This window comes from Equus caballus, chromosome 2 (genome assembly GCF_041296265.1).
Source record: "Equus caballus isolate H_3958 breed thoroughbred chromosome 2, TB-T2T, whole genome shotgun sequence".
Taxonomy (NCBI): domain Eukaryota; kingdom Metazoa; phylum Chordata; class Mammalia; order Perissodactyla; family Equidae; genus Equus; species Equus caballus.
In genome coordinates, this window is record NC_091685.1 from 110,863,198 (window position 1) to 110,884,166 (window position 20,969).

General features: G+C 37.1%; 1 protein-coding gene across 6 annotated transcripts in view; it reads right to left on the reverse strand.

Moving 5' to 3' along the window:
- The window catches only part of AFG2A (AFG2 AAA ATPase homolog A), a 309,252-nt gene that overhangs the window by 35,114 nt on the left and 253,169 nt on the right, over window positions 1-20,969 (reverse strand). For 2 of the 6 annotated variants that reach the window (XR_011436155.1, XR_011436156.1), the window contains exon 16: window positions 6,391-6,525. The exons of 3 other annotated variants lie outside the window; for them this stretch is intronic. Coding sequence is in view for 1 of the 3 variants with exons in the window: in XM_023636597.2 (XP_023492365.1) it covers window positions 6,502-6,525 (24 nt within the window). In the remaining 2 variants the exon portion in view is untranslated. Of the gene's footprint in view, window positions 1-6,025; window positions 6,526-20,969 lie in introns of those variants that run through there. One more of the 6 variants, XM_023636597.2, reaches the window with a different exon arrangement.

A 20,969-nucleotide genomic window follows, 5' to 3' on the forward strand; every position in this document is an offset into this window, starting at 1 on the left:
TAACTTGGATAAAAATGTTGCATAGAGAAGACCACCCACACAGACAGGTCCTGACCTAAACAGTAATTACGTAAAGCCAGGAGAATAAAGGATTATTACTTGTCACCTCAGTATATTCAATCTTATTTTCTTATCTAGAAAACAGCATAAACTTATAGTAAAGAAAACTTCCATAAGTACATGAACATCCATACATATAGAGCTTCTTCCTCTTAAAGCAATAGATCTGTATTAATTAGAATTTTACATAATAGATCTTATTTTCAATTAAATGGGGAGAAATTAAAACAAAATGAAAACTAGTCTGGATGATCAACTCCATTAAGATGATCCATAGACACCTCAAACTCAATGTGTTTACATTTTTAAAGTTTGGATTTCTGTATATTATTTTTCAATAAGAGGGATCAGACTTTACTATGTATTGTACTGTGCATAATAAAGGGTAAAACTCAGTCTTAATCACAGTTGATTATATATGGATTCAGTAACACAAGGGGTCAAATAAATGATTCATTAAATAGACTCAAGCTGAGGCTTGCAAATCACCGAATCCAACCCTCTTCTTCAACTTTCCAGGCCCCTATCTACAAAATCATCTACATCCACAATCATTCTATCCTTACTTCTTAACAACTTAAGAGAGTAAGGGCTCCCTTCCTTCAGCTGAAGGCCAAACCTTTCTTTGTGCCCATGACCCCAATCACCTGTGACCTTCCTTCATGAGTTTTCCCCTTCCTCATTTTTCTCTCTTGGATATTTTCATACTTCCTCTCTACAGTTACTTCCTTCTCAGCCTATAAACATGCTTGTTCTCCCTCCCATCCCAGCCCCCTCCCCAGCCAATATTTCTCTAGATACCAATCTAATCTCTCTTCTCTTTTTCATTCAAATTTCTTGAGAGAGAAAGCTACAATAATATCTCACTTTCCATTTTCACTTCAGTTCTCTACAATCTAGTTTTTGCCCTCACTACTCCTCTGATACTGTTCCCAGTGAAGTCACTAATGAACTGCATATTGTTAACTCAATAGAACTGAGCCTCTTGGTTGTGTATGGTAATGTTCTTTATCCATTGGCTTCTAGAACCCATCTCTTTCCAGTCATTTCTGTTCTGTTTCCTGTGTCTACCTTTTAGATTTTAGGGCTCCCAGGTTTCCTTCTTTTTAAGAGACCCATTACTTTTCATATTTTATATATTCTACAGTGTAATCTCCTTTATTCTCTTGGTTTCATCTCTTAATTTGTATATTCCACTACCACCTGCTAACATCTCTTCTTAGATGACTCAAAAGTCCTTGATTCTAGGCAAGGAAAACCATGAACAAAACGAAAAGATAACTCAACAACTGGGAGAAAATATTTGCAAATTGTATACCCAAAAAGGGACTAATTTCCAAAGAACATATGAATAACTCATACAACAACACAAAAACAAACAACTCAAGCAAAAAAATGGCCAGAGGATATGAACAGACATTTTTTCAAAGAAGATATACAGATGGCCAACAGGCACATGAAAAGATGTTCAACATCACTAATTATTAGGGAAGTACAAATCAAAGATACAATGACATATCACCTCATACCTATCAGAATGGCTTTAATTAACAAGACAAGAAATAACAAATGTTGGAGAGGATGTGGAGAAAAGGAAACCCTCATACACTGCTGGTGGGAATGCAAACTGGTGCAGCCATTATGGAAAACAGTATGGACATTTCTCAAAAAATTAAAAACAGCAATACCATATGATCCAGCTATCCAACTACTTGGTATTTATCAAAAAAACCATGAAATCAACAATTCAAAGACACCTATGCATCTCTATGTTCATCACAGAATTATTCACAAAAGTCAAGACATGGAAGCAACTGAAGTGCTCATCAATGGATGAATAGATAAAGAAGATGGGGTACGAATACTACTCAGCCATAAAAAACCACAAAATTGTGCCATTTGCAACAACATGGATGGACCTTGAGAGTACTATGCTAAGCAAAATAAGCCAGACAGAGAAAGACAAACATCATATGATTTCACTTATATGTGAAAGATAAATAAACACAAGGATAAGGAGAACAGATTAGTGCTTACCAGAGGGGAAGTAGGTGGGAGGGAGGGCAAAAGGGGTAAAGGGGCACATATGTATGGTAATGGATAAAAATTAGACTATTGGTGGCAAATTGGATGCAGTCTATACAGTAACTGATATATAATAATGTACACCTGAAATTTATACAATGTTATAAGCCAATATAATCTCAAAAAAAAAAAAAAAAAAAAAAGAGGTCCTTGATACTGAACATGTCCCAAACTGGATTTATTACATTTACCCCTAAACTGGCCTATATTTTTTTCTCTCACTTGAGAAAGTCAAGTAAGGGTCACCTTTGATTCTTTTATTATCTAGTCTTTTATTATCTATTATTTTATCTTATTCTTTTATTATCTAACTAATTAATCCCTAAGTCTTGCCTCCTAAATACTTTATGAATCTAACCTCATGTCACCATCCTTAACTAATACAAGTTCAGGCCTTATTATTCCCTCATATGGGCTATTATCTGTGCTTCTAGTCATCTCTATGTTAAGTCTGCCCTTCATACCACAACTAGAAGTATTTAGTTAAAACAAACCTTCCAGTAGTGAAACCAAGCCAAGTATTGTTTGAGGCTCACTCTCAGATTCATTCTCAGGATGGATGGGGGTAGTACTAGATAGTATAGCCCAAGAGGACAAAGTTGAGTTAATGATTAGCTAGCTACTGTGGGAACCCAGGACTGGACTATGCCTTCTGTCCAGATCCCTGTCAATTCTGCAGATGCATAAGGCAAAATCAACACCGTAGACATATTTCTACTTCAGTGAGAAAAAACACACGCTCCCCTAAACCTCATCTTTACTTAGTCTAACCTACTTCTCCACTCAAAGGAAAAGAAGAGGAGCTCTGTTTATGCAGATAGGCTCACACTAGGTTTTTGGGTCAATTTTTATTAATTAAGCCACTGGTTACTTATCTGCTTAAGGAAATCACAGTCTAGTTGAAGAAAGATATGTGAACAAATTTGTAATACAGTTTAATAAGTCCAATACTAAGGAGAGTTTTCTGGAAGAGTTGAGAAAAGGAACCCAAAGAGAATGGGTCAAGGTCTTCCTGAAGCAAGAATACCTAAGCCCAAGAGGAGGAGGAGTTAGGTGAAGAGGGTTAGAAAATTCTACAAAGAGACAGTATAAGGACAAGTACAAAGACAAGAAATAGGTGTACAGGAAACCTAGCACCATTTTGTTACTGAAGTAAAAGACAAGAGGACTAGAGTGGTAATAGATGAAGTTTGTAGAGGTAAGAGAGGCCTTTGGTGCACGCTTGCCAGGGAAGAGTTTTAAGCAAATAACTAACCAGTGGCTTCATTAATAAAAACTGACCCAATGTTAGTCCTTCAGAGAATCAACCGAGGGCAGAGGTAAGTCATTTACAGTGAGCCCCTTCTGTTATGAAAGGCACAGTGATTTTTTACTCACTAGAAAAACAATTATTCTGGATTTGAGTTTGCATTACCTAAGTGTCAGAGCTCTGCCAGGGCCACTACACTGACCCTCCGAATGCATTATGCACCGCTGACATATGGCATGAGTAATGTCCATGTTCAGTAAAGTCACTTTTCACTTAAGAAAGTAAAAGTGAAGCAATGGGCTGATCCTCACTGTATTCACTACTACAACCAGAATGTAAGGGTCTAACAATTAAGTAGAGTACATCTAAAGACTCAGTCTCAGAATTTTTGCTTCCCTTTCTTAACAAAAGGTCTTTTCCATCTTAAAGTTTTAGTTTCCAAAGGAGGAATGCTTCCACCCGCAGACATAAGATTCAACTAAAGTAGGAGCTGGGTCTGCCACCTGGCCGTTGTGAGTTTCTTCTCTTGCTGAGGGAACAGGCAAAAAAAAAAAAAAAAAAAAAAGAGATCACAGTGTTGGCAAGTAAGGGTAGGACTGATAATGCATAATAGAGGCTTGGGAAGGTATGAGTAGAGCCTTGGTGACCTCTGGGGCAGAACATCTTGTACTACATGACCATTGGTTAGGACTAATGGATGACTATCACAACACTAAACAAACAATTCCACTCAGAGCTGAGACCCTTTAGGAATGTAGGTTTGGGTCATGCCAATAGTATAAGAACTCTACTTTGACTTGGTGAAATATTAACCAAAGGCAGAGAAACACAAAGTGTCAGTGGAGAAAGTCAGTCATATATACTGTGGCCCCATTGCCAAGTGCAGAAACTACGAATGTTGCCTCTACCACTTTGTCCTTGTTTATAGTTAGAATATCTAAAGAAAAATCCTACCCCTTTCCTTTTTTCTTTCCTCTTTTTAAATGACACTCTCTTTTGTCATTTGCTTTTCCTCTACCCTCTTCCTTTCCCTAACTATTGTATATGGAGGATACTGGTGATAGTTAAATTTGCAATTTAATCCCTAGATGACAGCATCTGGAAAGGCTACAGGCAAGATGGGATCATGATGGAACCATAGAAAGAATGGGAATCACTAGGAGATTACGAACTTGAAGAATATTGGTCACAGAGTATCGCTTCTGAATGCTATCTTTAGTTAGGGAGGGCCGAGTACATTTATAGTTGTTTATAGAATAGCAAGATATTACGTTTCACATATGGAAGTAGAGGAAGTTAAGTGTGCCTAATCTGTGAATTCAAGAATAGAATATACACAATTAATCAATTATATATAGCCTATCTCACAACACTTTCCTTTTCTCTGGGAAATGACCCTGACATTAGTCTTCCAGCAGCATACCTTCCATATCTATAAGGTATGACCTTGCCCCTCCCTGCACTGCCATCCAGAGACAAGTAGTTCAGGAGCAGACACATGACTCAGAATGGGCCAATTAGCTCCTCTCTCCTGGGACTGTGGAACTGAGAGACACAAAGAAGAGTTATGGGTAGCTGATTCACTTTCATGGCTGCGGAGTAGTGATAATTCCTGTTGCTGAGGATTGTGGAGTCCTTCTAGACCCTGACCTTCCAAAGGCCTATTCCTTAAATACTGTGAGATCAGTCTATTTTGAAAACATTCTTTGTTTTGTTTTGTTTGTTTTTGCTCAAGTCAGTTCTAGCTGGTTTCTCTTACAACAAATAGAAACTTAACTACTATATTCTTATATTTGCTGATAAATACCATTTGCTTAGTCATCAGGCTGAAAACAGTCAGTTTTGATGTTCTTTTCATTCATCAATTACCAACTCTTGTAATTGCTGATATTTACTTTCATTGTTCTCTTTTTTCATTTGCATTGTCCTCTTCCTACTTTATACCACTCTTACCCTATAATACCTTCCTGACTAGCCATCTCGTTCCCAGGTTAATTTTCCTAAGTCATAGCTCTGATGCCACTTCAAAAGTCCTTTGGCATTTACCTAGCAAAGGACGAGCTTCCAGCCATGCACATATTCTAGGTTCCCTATAATATAATCCTTACACACTCCTAGAGCCTTACCTCCAAACACCTTGACATAGTCCATTTTTCAGTGTACATCTGTCTCTACTGAGTCACATCCTTCTCTGCCTTTCCCTCTGCATAAAACGTTTCTCTCCCACAGTCTTCTCACAAAATTCTACTTATCTTCTAAAGGTTCACCAAAATGTTAACTCTTCAATGAAGGCTTTTCTGATCTTCCCCCACTGGATGTGCTCTCTACTTCCTTTGAAGTTTCAATGCATTTATTTCCCTTTCTGGACTTCTTACACCGCTCTCATAATTTCCTTCACCATTTATGTTGAAACTTTTGTGATCTGTCCCTTCAGTGAGGGTTAGATTTCATCTTGGAAATCGCTGGAGGCAAGCTGAATTTCTCCATGGGTTACCCATGATAAATTAACGGCTTGCCAACTTGCGATTTTGACTAGTCTGCTTTATTGTGATCAAGGTACTTCGAGTCATCCTAGAAACACAGGAAGATAATGTGGAGCAGGTCCACAATTTGGTAGCATTTTTTCCTTCATTTTTCCTTAAAATCAAAATTTATTTCTCTAAATTCAAGTAATACATGCACATGGCTAAAATAAATAAAGAAGTAAGGAATACATTATAAAAAAAGCAACAGTCCCTTGCTTTCCCCTCCCTACCCTCATTATACTTCCCAGACTAACAATTTCTAACACTTTTTATTTTTAATTCTTTTGTGGTTGCCTATTGTTAAATCTTGATTTATCAACTTCAGACATTATCTATTGATGTCTTACCATGATACATGTATATTTAGCTTAGGTATACTTCCCCTTTTTTACTTTGTAACATTAAACAATATACTTTAACCTCTATTTCTTGTTCCATTAACTACAGATAGTACATACCTGGATTCCTTACCTTGTAAGATTAGGATATTAATGTAATTTTATTCAGTGTATTTCTCTGTCCCCTTCCTTCTCTCAATTTTATTAGTTTTGATAACTTTTACCTTCTCTTCTGTAACCATAATTAAGCCTTGTCAATAGATGGATTCTAAAGTTGAAAATCAATGAGGAATGTTTAAGTATATTATCTAATGACTCTTCCTAACCCAACACACATACTTAATATTCTTTCCTTCTTCAAAATTTCTGCTCTTCTGGCATCTCAATCATAATGCTTAGTTTATGGAGCCCACTCTCCCTTTACCCTAACACCTGTGTCCTAGAACCCTACATTCTCCTAGTCCATAGGGACTAAGTGCTCTCTAGACCTGCAGCACAGTTCTTATCCTAAGACTTTCCATTATTACTCTTTCCAGGTCTTCCTATTTCTTGAATTACTCCTTTGTGTAGCTGGCGTACCCCTTAAGTAACTTTGTAAAAAAAAAGTACACTGTTGAGTCCCTTCTAGAATATTAAAAAATGCCTTTATTTAATCTTCTTGTTTCTAAAGTTTGGTTTGGCATATAATTCTAGGTCAAAATCATTTTCCTCAAAGTTTTGAAGGAAATCTTCTACTGCCAGTACCTTTGTCTTCTCCCAACTGTATTCATCCCCTGACCCTCCCCGTTTACTGAAAACATTCAAAATCATTCTAAAGACACAATGGATAACCCAGGAAACTAGGATTTAAGGGCATAGGTTTTCGAGTCACACTTGGATTTACATTTTGGTTCCACTAGCTGTTAGCTGTGAGATCTTGAATAAGTTGCTCTAAGCTACAGTTTCCTCTTCTGTAAAATGAGTATACTAACTGTGTATCTTACGGGGTCGTTCTATTAAATTAGATAAAAATCGTGGCAAACATTACTAATATTATTAACATATTACCTGTTACTGAATGTATAATGAAGGCCAATAGAAAATCTGGTGGCTACGGATTTATCTATTCTTTTTTTCCCCAACAAAGATCATTTATAACCTAATTCAAGTGGACGTCCCTGTAAGTGGTCTAGCAGGCTTCTATCTCACATAAAGTTCTACAGGTGGATATGCTTCTCTTCTGGTTATAACTTGTCTCTAATTCCTGAAGTTCTAGCTGTTCTGGAGTGTTTTCCAGAGAATAACTGAAGCTGGTAAGTGGGGTTCTGATATGAGATGACCATAAGAAAAGCAACCCCAAACTAATTTTTACAGCCATTTAGCATCCATTGTTGGAGACTGAGGGAGAATTAACTTGTTAAACAGCAAACTAGAATGAAGGAGTGAGGAGGGGAAGTTCATAGGCTCAAGACATTGTTGTGCATAACCAAGTTTGGAAACGGCAAAATCCTAAAGACGGACTTTGTGTGTATTTAGTAAGGAAAGGTCTTCTGAACTCACAGTGGTATTTCCATTATATCCACACACATAGAGAATGGGTTATCTGTCAATTGCCATCTTTGAAAACGAAAGCAAAACATTTTCTAGCAGACAAAAACTCAACAGCGGCATCCTGACTGCTAGTATTATCTGAGCATCAATACCAAGTGATGAAATTTGTGCTGCCTTTGCTGACTGGTGGAAACATTTATAAGTTGATAGGAAAGATCATTCTTGCCAACACCTGAAAGAATTTCACTGTGCCCTATAGTGCATTGTTACTGTCATCATGATTCTTAGCATGCGAAATACTTATTATTCTAAATCTTTCAAAACTAGTATAGGTAAATCTTATTCATGTTCCAATCAGAAAACTGAAATTATCAATATCACTTTGGGGCGTGAAAAAATCAGTGACATATTAAGAATAATGCCCAGGGTAGAATTTTAACTGCAGGACTAGGAGGACTTTACAGTATGTTACAAATGGCAAATGAAACACTTAAATTTATTCAAATGTATGTGCATCTCAGTTCCATGAAATGAACAATGAGTCTCAAGTAGCCAAGGAACTTTGTTCTCAGGAGGGAGTAAGCCAGCTAGAAACCAAATGAGAACAAGTGGAAAGCTTAACCCAGCGGGATCAGGACATCCTTCATGCCATAAACCTTGCATGAAAAGCAAAGGCCACAGTGACTGGGCACTGCCCAAGTCAAGTGGCGATATTCACACGGACCTCCCTGGAGCTTGTGCATTGCTGTTTTCCTGCTGGGAGGGATTCACTAGTGTCAACTCTTGATAACAAGAGCATCCTCATTTAATTAAAACAAAATGAAGAAAAATAATAACAGATGGATATTTTTAACTGTTTCTACAGGTGGAAAACCAGAAGATGATAAAAAAAGAACTGAAGAACATCCTCAAGCCAGTCCAACTATTATTTTCTTGCCAAGCTGGGAAGGTGTAATTTTCCTTAAAGGTATGTCTAGGTAATGCTTTGGCTTTGAAAGTAGATCCTAAGTGAGGGGCTGGAGTGCTACAGTAACTGTCCAGCACTGGGCTGCAGTAAACTACAAGGATATCATCAATCATACTATATTTGGGTACATCCTATTACCTATGCAGACATAACACTATGGCTCTGCTTCTTCACAGGAATCACAAAAAGTATCCTTAGAGAATGACTGAAGGATAAAAATGATGGACTGCTCTGTTGATTTTCACATATAACTGACTTTTTTAAGGTCTTCAAGATAAAAACATATCCTCTGAGCTGAAATGGTAATCTGTGCATCTGCTTTCTAGGTTGAGCATAGGAAGGTAATAATACCTCTAGCTGCGATTCAAAGTGTTCTTCTAATTGTACTTCGATCAAGTTTTAGGCTAAGGTAATTTGCCTGCGAAGATACACACTTGTCAAGGTGTTAATTCTTAAAATTACAGGTAGAGATATAAAAGGTGGAGTTTTTAAAATGTTACTTTCCTCTTTTATAAGCTATGTTTTCTGCATTATTTAGCTGAAGAATCTAAAAGGAACAGGTAAATGGGAAAGCAACATAAACTTAAATTCTTTGATGCACAAAGCATACAAGATTTATAGCTATTTATTCATTATATTTCTAAGCCTTACAAATAAATATTAAACATTAACCAGTTCACAAAATGTTTGGTCAGGGACTACCCTTCTCCACACAAGGTATACTGGTAATAAAGGCAAACAAACAGCACATTTTTTTTTTTTATTGAGTTATTGATAGGTTACAATCTTGTGAAATTTCAATTGTACATTAATGTTTGTCAGTCATGTTGTAGGTGCACCACTTCACCCTTTGTGCCCACCCCCCACCCCACCTTTCCCCTGGTATCCACTAAACTGTTCTTGGTCCATAGTTTTAAATTCCTCATATGAGTGGAGTCATACACAGATTATCTTTCTCTCGCTGGCTTATTTCACTTAACATAATTCTCTCAAGGTCCATCCATGTTATTGCAAATGGAATGATTTTGTTCTGTTTTGCAGCTGAGTAGTATTCCATTGTATATGTGTACCACATCTTCTTTATCCATTCGTCTGTTGATGGGCACTGAGGTTGCTTCCACGTCTTGGCTATTGTAAACAGTGCTGCAATAAACATTGGGGTGCACAGGACTTTTGGGATTGCTGACTTCAGGCTCTTTGGATAAATACCTAGTAGTGGGATGGCTGGATTGTATGGTAGTTCTATTTTTAGTTTTTTGAGGAATCTCCATACTGTTTTCCATAGTGGCTGCACCAGTTTGCATTCCCACCAGCAGTGTATGAGGGTTCCTTTTCTCCGCAACCTCTCCAACATTTGTTGCTATTAGTTTTAGATATTTTTGTCATTCTAACGGGTGTAAGGTGATATCTTAGTGTAGTTTTGATTTGCATTTCCCTGATGATCAGCGATGATGAGCACCTTTTCATGTGCCTACTGGCCATCAGTATATCTTCTTTGGAGAAATGTCTGTTCATGTCTCCAGCCCATTTTTTGATTGGGTTGTTTGATGTTTTCAAACAAACAGCACTTTTAACGCTCACCATAATTCATTTTTCAGACTGAAAAGTTATTGCCATGCTCTACTATTGCGTTTTTTACATTTTCATGGTACACAGGCAGATTCAGTTCCTACGTGACAGACAAGCCCTAATGACCACGCTATATAAAAACTCAAATTCTTACAGCATTAAGTTATCTGTTTTTATTCTTTAACCTCATCTTTTAGTTTTATTTACCAGAGAAGATTGTATCTGGAAGGCTATTTAAAACCATAAATCTGTCAACAGATTCTTTTATAGGAGTGACATGGAAAAAAGAAAGGACAGCATTAAGAAGGACAAAGGATGTATTACAAGGAGCATTTGAAATGCAGGCTCCCACACCCCAAAGAAAGTGCTATTTGGATGCTCCATGTTTGCCTCAGCTCATGCTTACAAGGGAAAAGATATGACTTACTAATTTCAAACTCAAACATGTCAGGAATGTAGAAATTAGAGATTCCAACTTTTATTTGAAACTGAGGCAAAGACATTCCATTAAAAATGAGATTAACTCTTCCAATCAGATAGGTGCAAACTTGTCAAGATAGAATTTTAGTGTGCATTTCACATATACACAGGTTCCCCAACTCACTATGAAAGCTTCTGCTTTGTGAGTTCATGAAACTAATGAGTATTCAAGTTATAATACTGACAAATAAGAACAAAATGAGCCATGTGTTCAGTAGCTTTTTCATCTAGAGCAATAGTGTTCAAACTGCTCTTCAGAGGTTCCAAGGTGCCTCAGAGGTCACAGCAGGAGGAAGAGGGAAAGGTATGTAGGTAGCACAGGCCCCAACGAAAGCAGATTCATCTCATGTCTTTTATATAATGGTTTTCCCACATAAAGTTTTATTTAGGGAGGGGAAAAGGTTCTACTACTAATATCTTTTGGAAACTACTCATCTTTAGTTTCAGAAATGCTAGAGAAGACTAACACTGAATTCTAAAATAAAGTTTTCATGGAGAAACAGCTCTGCATTGGAATGAAGAGGTGGAAAGAACACATGGTCATTTTTTGAGACAATATTTTGCTTTTATAACTTCCAAGTGTAGCTGATGTAATTTCCACCTACTAGTCTTTCTTAATATTTATTCTCAATTGAAAAGCAAAGTCAGCCAAAGAGTGACAACCTGATAAGGATGACTTTTCCTTGCCAGTTTATACAGAGAAGCTTAAAAATGTTTTTTCTGGAACTTCTCTGAAATATCACCCTGGGATTCCCTGCACCATTCTCCTGTGTTGAACTGCTTGTTTTCTGGATCCCATGTCTTTTTCCCTTGTTTTTGGTGGAACACATCCACCAGTAGCTTCCTAAAAAGAGATGCATGGAGATAAATTTGTTTTAGATCTTGCATGTCTGAAATGTATTTATTTCATCTTCACATTTGATTTCATAGTTTGGCTAGATACAGAACTCTGGGTTGGAAATCACTTCCCCTCAGAAAGGAAGAGCATAACTCTCCTGTCTTAGGGCTTCTGCTGCTGCTGTAGAGAATCTTGCGGCAATCCAAATCCTTAGTCCTTTGTCTGTGATGGGTTGGGGTTGGACATTTGGTAGAGGCTTTCAATCTAGAAACCTGTCTTCAATTCTTGGAAAGGAATTCTGATAGTTTTCTCTCCTGACTTCTGTTTGCTTTTTCAGTCACATGTCTCCCTTCTCCAATTCTCCCCTCTGTCTTTTTGTTTACTTTCTGGGAGACTTACTCAACTTTTTCTTCCAATTTCTCTATTGCATTTTTAAATTTCCAACTGAATATTTTAAATTTCCAATTAAGGAACAATTGAATATTCTTTTGTAGAGCCTCTGGAGCTTGTTTCATGGTTGTACTATCTTTTTTTATCTTTCTCTCTTTCTTTTTTTGGTGAGGAAGATTGGCCATGAGCTAACATCTGTTGCCAATCTTTCCCTTTTTGCTTGAGGAAGACTGTTGCTGAGCGAACATGTGTGCCAATCTTCCTCTATTTTATGTGGGACACTGCCACAGTGTGGCTGACGAGCAGGGCTAAGTCCATGCCCGGGATCCAAATCTGTGAACCCTGGGCCACTGAAGTGGAATGTGCAAACTTAACCATTACGCCACAGGGTTGGCCCTCTTCTCTCTCTTTTCATCCGCTCCCTTGCTGTCTCTATTTTCTCAGTGTCTTTCATATTTAAAGCTTTCTTCAAATACTGGTGATCCCTAGTTTTCCATTCATTTTTATAAAGGAGGTACTAAAATTCCAAATGGAAACTCTGTGCACATGGGTGAGTCTTGTCAGCTGGTGGTCCTCACTACTGTAATTCCCACAAATGTAAGCATCTGTAGAGCTTTTCTCTCAGACTAATAGTTTCTGCAGAGAGCAATCTTCCAGTCATCTGCCTGGCTGCCAGCATGACAGAAACAGAACAAGGGAGGGGGCTTGGAAGTCTTAACATGAAGTATAGAGATTTTCACTTAATACCCTGTTTTTGGTATGACATGTCACCCCTCCCTCATCTTCAGAAGGAACTAGTATCTTCATGTCCAGAACCTCTTTAATTCAACTTTTCGGAAAAACAGCTCCAGTTTTCTGCTGAGAGTCCTTTCCTGTCTGTGAGGAGCAGGGGAAAGAAGCTAGGACTCTGCCTCTTCTAGGTAAAGACTTGTGGCAAATCCTGTTTTCAGCCCTTCTCCCTTTTCTTCAGAGGTGCCCTCTATTCTAAATCCTTTCTTGAGTCTTACTTGAGTTCTATTGCGGTAATCAGTTGCATTTTATTGGTTTCTCCTGCCTATAAGTTTCAGCATTCTCTAACCTGCTCATTTATTGTCCAACTTTTTTTTTAATATTTTTTATTTTTATTTTTCATCCACTGTCATCTTCTTCTTCATTCTCTTTGTCATTATTGGTTTACGCATTTCTTATTTGCAAATTTCATTTTAGTACAGTTTCAGAAGGGAGCAGATGTAAATAAGTATGTTCAGGCTACCACGTTCAATGAGAAGTTTCATGAATTTGTTTAATGATGTTCAGACAGTTTCTGTAGATCACCCCATAGGTTCAACAAATCTACGTCTCAGAAGTCAGCACTCAACATGCAGAGCCACTTGTATGCAGAACCATGCCAGCATGCTATAACTGCTGTATCTTGTGGGCTGGACCTCAACCCCTGAAGTACTTAAGGGTGTTACTAAGATATGCTTTTCTAAACGTTTAACATTTAAAATTAGTAAATGTTATAAAATAGATATGCACATTAAAGTGGAAGTCTCTGTGCCTCTAACACGCACAGTCACTATCAAGCTATTATTAATTTGATGATGTCTCTTACAATTGACGGTATCTCAGAAGCAAGGACATAAGTTAGTGCCTATTTGAGAGGGTTGATGGAAGACACAAATGAGATAATGCTTATAAAGTCTTAAGAATACTCACTAAGAGACACTATGTGCTTATATTTTAGTTAGTCTTATTAGTGTTTCCAATATGTTTCTGCATGATGAAATACTTTCCCACAAACTTTTTTCTACTATTCTGTTAAGATAGGTTAACATGTTAATATATCATGAAGTATATAAAGTCACCAGAGAGCAAATAATGAGTTGCTGGTTTATTTTTTTTAAAAATATGTGTTTGTAAATAATTGCTGTTTTCTGAAGAAAGTGAGATGAGAAAGATTCTATGAAGTTCATAGCATCTGGACCCACGAGGCACTTAAGTTTTCATTTAGTCACTTATTATTTTATTTTTAACAAATAACAAAGCCTCCCTTAAGTGCTTAAGTTCTGAGAATACAAAGAGATGACATAGATCCTATCTTGGGGAAGCTTATAATTCAGCAGTTTGGGATGACTGATACAGAGTGTTGAGTAGGTTCCTGTGGTGTGCAACAGAAGTCATGAAGTCCTTAAACAATAGCTGAACACACTGATTCTGAGGACATATTTAATAGTAGCACACTGAGAATTACATGGTTTGCATATTTCTGTAAAACGGGGATTTGACTTCAGTCTAAAGCCCATGAAAGAGGGAATTCTTTGCTGAAAGGTATGTAAACACCTTTCCTTTTGCCACAGCATCCAGATGAATGTTGGCCTGAAGGGAGGATGTGGCCACCAAAGAGAACACAGACACTGACATAGGGTTTCAGTCAGAATAGACAGAGCTATGGTACCACACAGGCATAACCAGCATTTTGGTGAGCAAAGTGGAGAATCAAAACCCTTTTTGGAAATTAATTTTTAAGGGTTCTGTTCTTAAAGGCTGTGCTGAGGAAGCACACATTCCAAGACTTTGCAATAACAGCCCTGAAATGAAAAAAGGACTTGTGGACACAGAAAATATGAGATAATAGCACCATGTGGTTGAGGTTCCAAAGTGAACCAGAATATTTCCTATAGCCATGGAGGAATGAGAAACTATTGGAAATTATTACAAGACAGTTATGCCAATAAAATCTGCTAAAGCTTTATTACACTGTATATGTTAAGATATTTTCAACAACTTTTCCCATCATCACCAAGTGCTAAGTTGAGGAACCCATTTTAGCTTAAAGTAACCAAAATTACCTGGTCTAGATGGATCCTAACTCATTAATCAAGATTCTCAAAACCAAACAGCTACTTTTACTGATTCTGTCTTAATGAAGCTTTAAAAAACCAAAAATCAAGATATGAAAGAAAAATGCGCAAGGTATTATGGGATACATAGTAGAGGTACTGAATCTGGGCTGGAGGTTGTCAGAAATGGTTTTCTGGAAGACATTCTATCTAAGCTGAGTGGGTGCAGACGACTCAGACAAATAGTTCTATGAAGCTGTAGCTATACAACAAAATGTTCCTAAACATCCCTGTATTCCTCATCCAATAAGATAATTTATCTCTATTTCAGGGGTGGGGAGGACATATCCTTTCAAATAAGGGAGACAACAGCAGCTCTGCAGTTGACAGGAATGACGAAAATCAACGCACATTACTTTAAAGACAAGGTGTTACACAGGAAATGAAACTGACAGCAGGTGAATCTTCAACCTTTAATATGCTAATGTAAATGAAGACTGTTATAATAAGGTCAGCAAATGAAGTCCATGGGTGCCTTTAGAGAAATAAGGAAAGAAACTGAATAATCCTAAACAAGCCAATCTCCCAGATTAAAGAAACATTTCTCAGAGTTTTGCTTAAGCTCACCAGTCCTCAAAGAAAGCTTCCAAATTACTTATTAAAAATGCAGAAAGATGAATCTACACTGTAAGTTACATTCTGCTCTAGTACGAATCTTCACTTGGCATCTGTTAGTTTCTTAATGTAGGTGACAGGACGCTGGCAAAGAAACACCCATTTCTGGTCTAGTCTTTGCTCATCCTTTGTATTGCTTGATATTTCTAAAAGAAATTTAGTAGATTGTATACTACTAAAAGGAAAGCAGAGGGGAGTTGACTAAGATGGCGACACAGGAGGTTCCTGAACTTCTCTCTTCCCACAGACACACCGAATGTACAGCTAGACAGGGACCAATTCCCTATGAAAGAAATCCAGAAACAAGCTGAGACTCCTATATGTCGAGTGAATGAGAAAATACCCACCCTGAAATGGGTAGGAAAGGCTGAGACAGCTCTCTTCATAAATCCCACTCCTGGCACAGCGTCATACCATCTGTAGAGAACTCCCAACTCACAGCTTCTCCCTGAGGAGTGAAAGGTTTGGACTACACATGTAGGGCCCCAATTTTTAAGACTCCCACCTGAAGGATGCACCCCCAAAACATCTAGCTCTGAAAGCCAATGGGGCTGGCATCCATGAGACCAATAACACTATAGCAAACAAAGAAGCAGTGCTTCATGGGTGCATGAACACTGCAGCTATCTCCACAGGGTTCAGCACAGAGGGAAGGGGCAAAATCGCCCATCTCCCAGTCTTGCCCTGAAAGGCAAGGGGTCTAAAGGCATACTTTACAAGCATGAGGGTCCTGCTTCTAATTATAGCACACACCTTGAGACTGGCTGAAATCCCTTCACTACACTTCCCCCACCTTCTCTCTCTAGCCCACTCAAACAATAAAACCAAGTCTCCAGTACTTCTTGGAAGGAGCTTGTAAACACATTAGGTACCCCAGCATAGCAAAGAATGATTGTGTTTTGCTGCTTTGTACCTACCAGGATATACTCTATTAGATATGTTTCCAAGAGACATGTCAGCAAATTGCTATCATTTAAAAATCCTCAATTATCTTTTGAATAAGATTTAAAAAACCAGAAAATACAGTATGTGAAAAAAAATTACTTGCTTTAAATTTCTGTCTTACTGTTTCACAATGTGGGCATATCTATGTTTTCTGCAGACAATTTCCCCTAACATTAGCTCTAATACTGTTTAAAAATGATAGGTAATGGTACAATGTAAGAGTCATAAAGTGGATATAAAACTTTAGAATTGTTAAGATAGAAAAGCTCTGAGGAATGGTTCCATTCAATGTGAAGAAATGGAAATACAAAGAGGATAAGACTTGCCCAAGGTTCTAAGTGACTTAGCAGCAGAAGTTACAGAATGAGACTCCATTACATCACTGCCAGTATGTGATGTGACAAGGTTCTTGAATCAGACAAAACTTTACAAATGTAATAGCTTCTTTTTATAATGTACTTCTTCATTTAAAATGTCCCTCTCCTCATCTATCACCTAGTACAGTTATTTAAAACATGGTTATATAGTACTGCCATTGTGTAGTGTGTGATCTACATATAAAATACTGCATGTGCCCAAGTTAAAACTGCTCCTGTACAGCAGGGAGTCCCAGCTTCTGAGGAGAGTGTTTTTCTATTCATGCAGGCAGAAATATCTGATTCAAATACAGTAGCATAATGTTCAAAAGAAAAGAGAATGGTTTTTTTCATGGATAATAGTTCTCAAAGGGAATAATTCTCCCTTGCATTACAAGTTATAAATCATCACAATTATAAAATGAAGACAAAAATAAACTATTGAGTAAATATGGTGATTTTTATCTATAAACATTTACGCAGCATAAATTGATTCCAAATATATCTCTTTTTATAGAAAGAATACATTTAATACCTTATTAAATATATTTTCAAAGAAAAAAATTGATAATTCATTATAATTAAAAATTTCTGCTCTACAAAAGACACTGTTTGGAGAGTGAAAAGATAGCCATGGACTGGGAGAAAATGTTTGGACAACACAAATCTGATAAAGGAGCAGTATCCAAAATATACAAAGAACTCTTAAAATTCAACAATAAGAAAACAACCCAATTAAAAAATGGGCAAAAGATCTGGAAAGCTCACCAAAGAAGATAGACAGATGGCAAATAAGCATGTGAAAACCTGCTAAACGTCATATGTCCTTAGGTAATTGCAAATGAACAATTAACAATACTAGAATAGCGAAAATCAAAGACGCACAACATCAAATGCCAGTGAGGATATGGAGCAATAAGAACTTTCATTCACTGTTGATGGAAATGCAAAATGGCACAGCCAAATTAAAAGACAATTTGTCAGTTTCTTATAAAACTAAACATATTCTTACTATATGATCCAGCAATCACATTCCAAGTATTTACCCCAAAGAGTTTATTTCATATATACATATGTTTTTTTTGGGTAAGGAAGATTGGCCCTGAGCTAATATCTGTTGCCAATCTTCCTCTATTTTGTATGTGGGACAGCTGCCACAGCATGGCTAGACAAGCGGTTCCTAGGTCTGCACCCAGGATCCAAACCCACAACCCCCGGGCTGCTGAAGTGGAGTGCGTGAACTTAACCACTATACCAGTGGGCTGGCCCTCCCAAAGAGTTTAAATCTTAAGTTCATAAAAAAACTTGCACACAGCTGTTTATAGCAGTTTTATTCATATTTGCCTGAACTTGTAAACAACCAAGATGTCCTTCAATAGGTGAATGGGTAAACAAACTGTGGTACATGTAGACACTAGAATATTGTTCAGGGATAAAAAGAAATCAGCTATCAAGCCACAAAAAGACATGGAAGAAGCTTAAATGTATACTGCTGTGTGAAAGAAGATTCCAACTATATCGCATTTTGGAAGAGGCAAAGCTACAGAGATAGTTAAAAGATCAGGGGTTTGGGGTGAGGGAGGGATGAACAGGAGGAGAACAGGGAATTTTTAGGGCAGTGAAACTATTCTATATGATACAGTAATGGTGGATACAAATGTCATTATACATTTGTCAAAATCCACAGAAAGTACACCACCAAGAGTGAACCATAATGTAAACTATGGACTTTAGTTAACAATAATAATTTATCAATATTGGTGCAATAATTTTAACAAATGTATCACAATAATGCAAGATACTAATAATAGGGAAAACTGGGAGGAGGCGGTGAGAGGGTAAATGGGAACTCTATATTTTCCACTTATTTTTCTGTAAGCCTAAAATTGCTCAAAAAATCTATTAATAAAAAAATACTATTAAAATGCCATGTAAGAGATAATTTTAGCTACTAAAGCATATCTTTTACTAAGGTAAAAAGAAAAATTCCTATTTTTTCTACTGAGATAAATGTTTGGAGATGAGATTCCTATACATAACTTTCAAGTTATAAAGATGCATCACTGAAAAAAGAAAAAAGAATTTTGGTTCTTTGATAATAGAAAATGGTACTTTCATATTTTGTACACAAATACTCAAAAAATATGGTCTTAAGCATGTATTTCCTAGTTTTAGGGGTCATGCTTAAGGTTTGGTGACCAAATATCTATAAATATTTTTCTTTGTAAATTCTTTAATTGATACCTTCTATATCTAATAGATTTCCAAAAATTTTGTATAAAAATGTCTAATAAAGAAAATTTACATAGGGCAGAAATTGGTTATTAATTTTATTCTTTAACTCAGTTTTCTTTTTGGTACTTGTGTGAGAAAATCCCAATTTTTTATATTTTTAACTACGAATTTCCTCCTAAATTAGGGTCTTCAAACCAAAATTCTTTTAGGAACAAATCTCCATTATCAAACAAATTCTTCCAGATTAAGCAGAGCTGTTCCCCACTGAAGTCCAGGTGAAGGACTCTAGAGTCTTCTTTCTCTGCTCCTATTCCCTGGACTGGAGACAACCCCAAGGAACCATAGCGCTTTAAGAGACAAAGTTTTAAACTATCCTCTAAAATATAAGGATTTCCCAATTATAAAATCCCTTACTACAGAATTTTCTATTCCTATTATTGATGCTAATAAGCCTCAGTAAAATACAACAGCAGTGTTTAAGATGAGGGTAGACTAATACAATACAGTCAAGAAAATGTACCATGCATTTTGATTATAACCATGTGAAAATGTAATTGCACACAACAGAAAAGACGGGAAGTCCTTTCAGCAAGTTGTAAGTAGTTTTATGTTCACTGGATGCTTTTTTTTTGTTGTTGAGGAAGACTGGCCCTGAGCTAACATTCATGCCCATCTTCCTCTTCTTTATACGTGGGACACCTACTACAGCGTGGCTTGCCAAGCAGTGCCATGTCTGTACCCGGGATCTGAACCGGCAAACCCTGGGCCGCCAAAGTGGCATGTGCGAACTTAACCACTGGGCTGGTCCCCATTGGATGCTTTTTTATGTAAAAGTTGCTAGTGTAGAATAAATCTTTTTTACAAGGAACCTTGAGCCCTTTTAAGTATCTTGAAAGTCAGCAGAGGAGAAAAGGTAGAGGGATTAAGAGCAATAAAAGCTATCAGAAGCAGACTAGAATATTTCTGAGTTCTCTTCTATCAATTTTTTTAATATAACCTGAAAATCTACCAGTTAGAGATTCATTTGGGAGAGTAAAATTTTTTAAAAATGCAGATACCTCTGGGAGTGATCCTTATTATTTGGCTTTATGGTGAATTGATTCAATCAGATTGTTTTCTAATCAGACAATTGATGGGGACTGTCAAAATAAGTATTCAGAAAAGTAGGTCTAGAGGATGCAGGGGGTGGGCAGTGAACTTTGAAGATGAAGGGTGAAAAGCTATAGAAAGAGCTAAAGTGAAGACAAACTTTGTCTAATCTAATCTTGCATAGGACTGGCTCTCTGCCTAGAAAAGAAAAAAATTATCTCCCTGTTTCCTTTGGTTGGCTCTAATAATGCATGTTCTGCTTCCAGGATCTAAAACTTATGTTTACTACTGTTAGGTTACCCATACTAGGGGCATAATAAATTTCAGGGGACTAGCCTGGGAAACTATTCACCACAGAAGCATTGCTTCCAGAAATAAATGTATTCTGAATTCTCAAAGGCAACTTACAGTACATTTTTGGTAAACTAGGAACTGCCTATAATCATCTGATTCTCAAAGACAATTCAGGCTGAAATTAAGAATTATAAATTAAAGAAATTATCTTTATTAGTTAGAAAAAAGAAACCCAAAATATAACATGACCTGTGCTATAATGATGTGAACTGTAATGGTCTCTGCCTTAGTTGGCTTGGGCTTTCTTAGCAAAACACCATAAACTGGGTGGCTGAAGCAACAGAAATTTATTTTCTCACAGTTCTGGAGGCTGGAAGTCTGAGATCACGTGTCAGCATGGTCAATTCCTGGTGAGGGCTCTTTTCCTGTCTTCCGGACAGCAGCCTTTTCATTGCACCCTTACATGGCCTTTCCTTTGTGCATGCCTGAGGCCTTATTAGGGCCCACCCTCAGATCTCATTT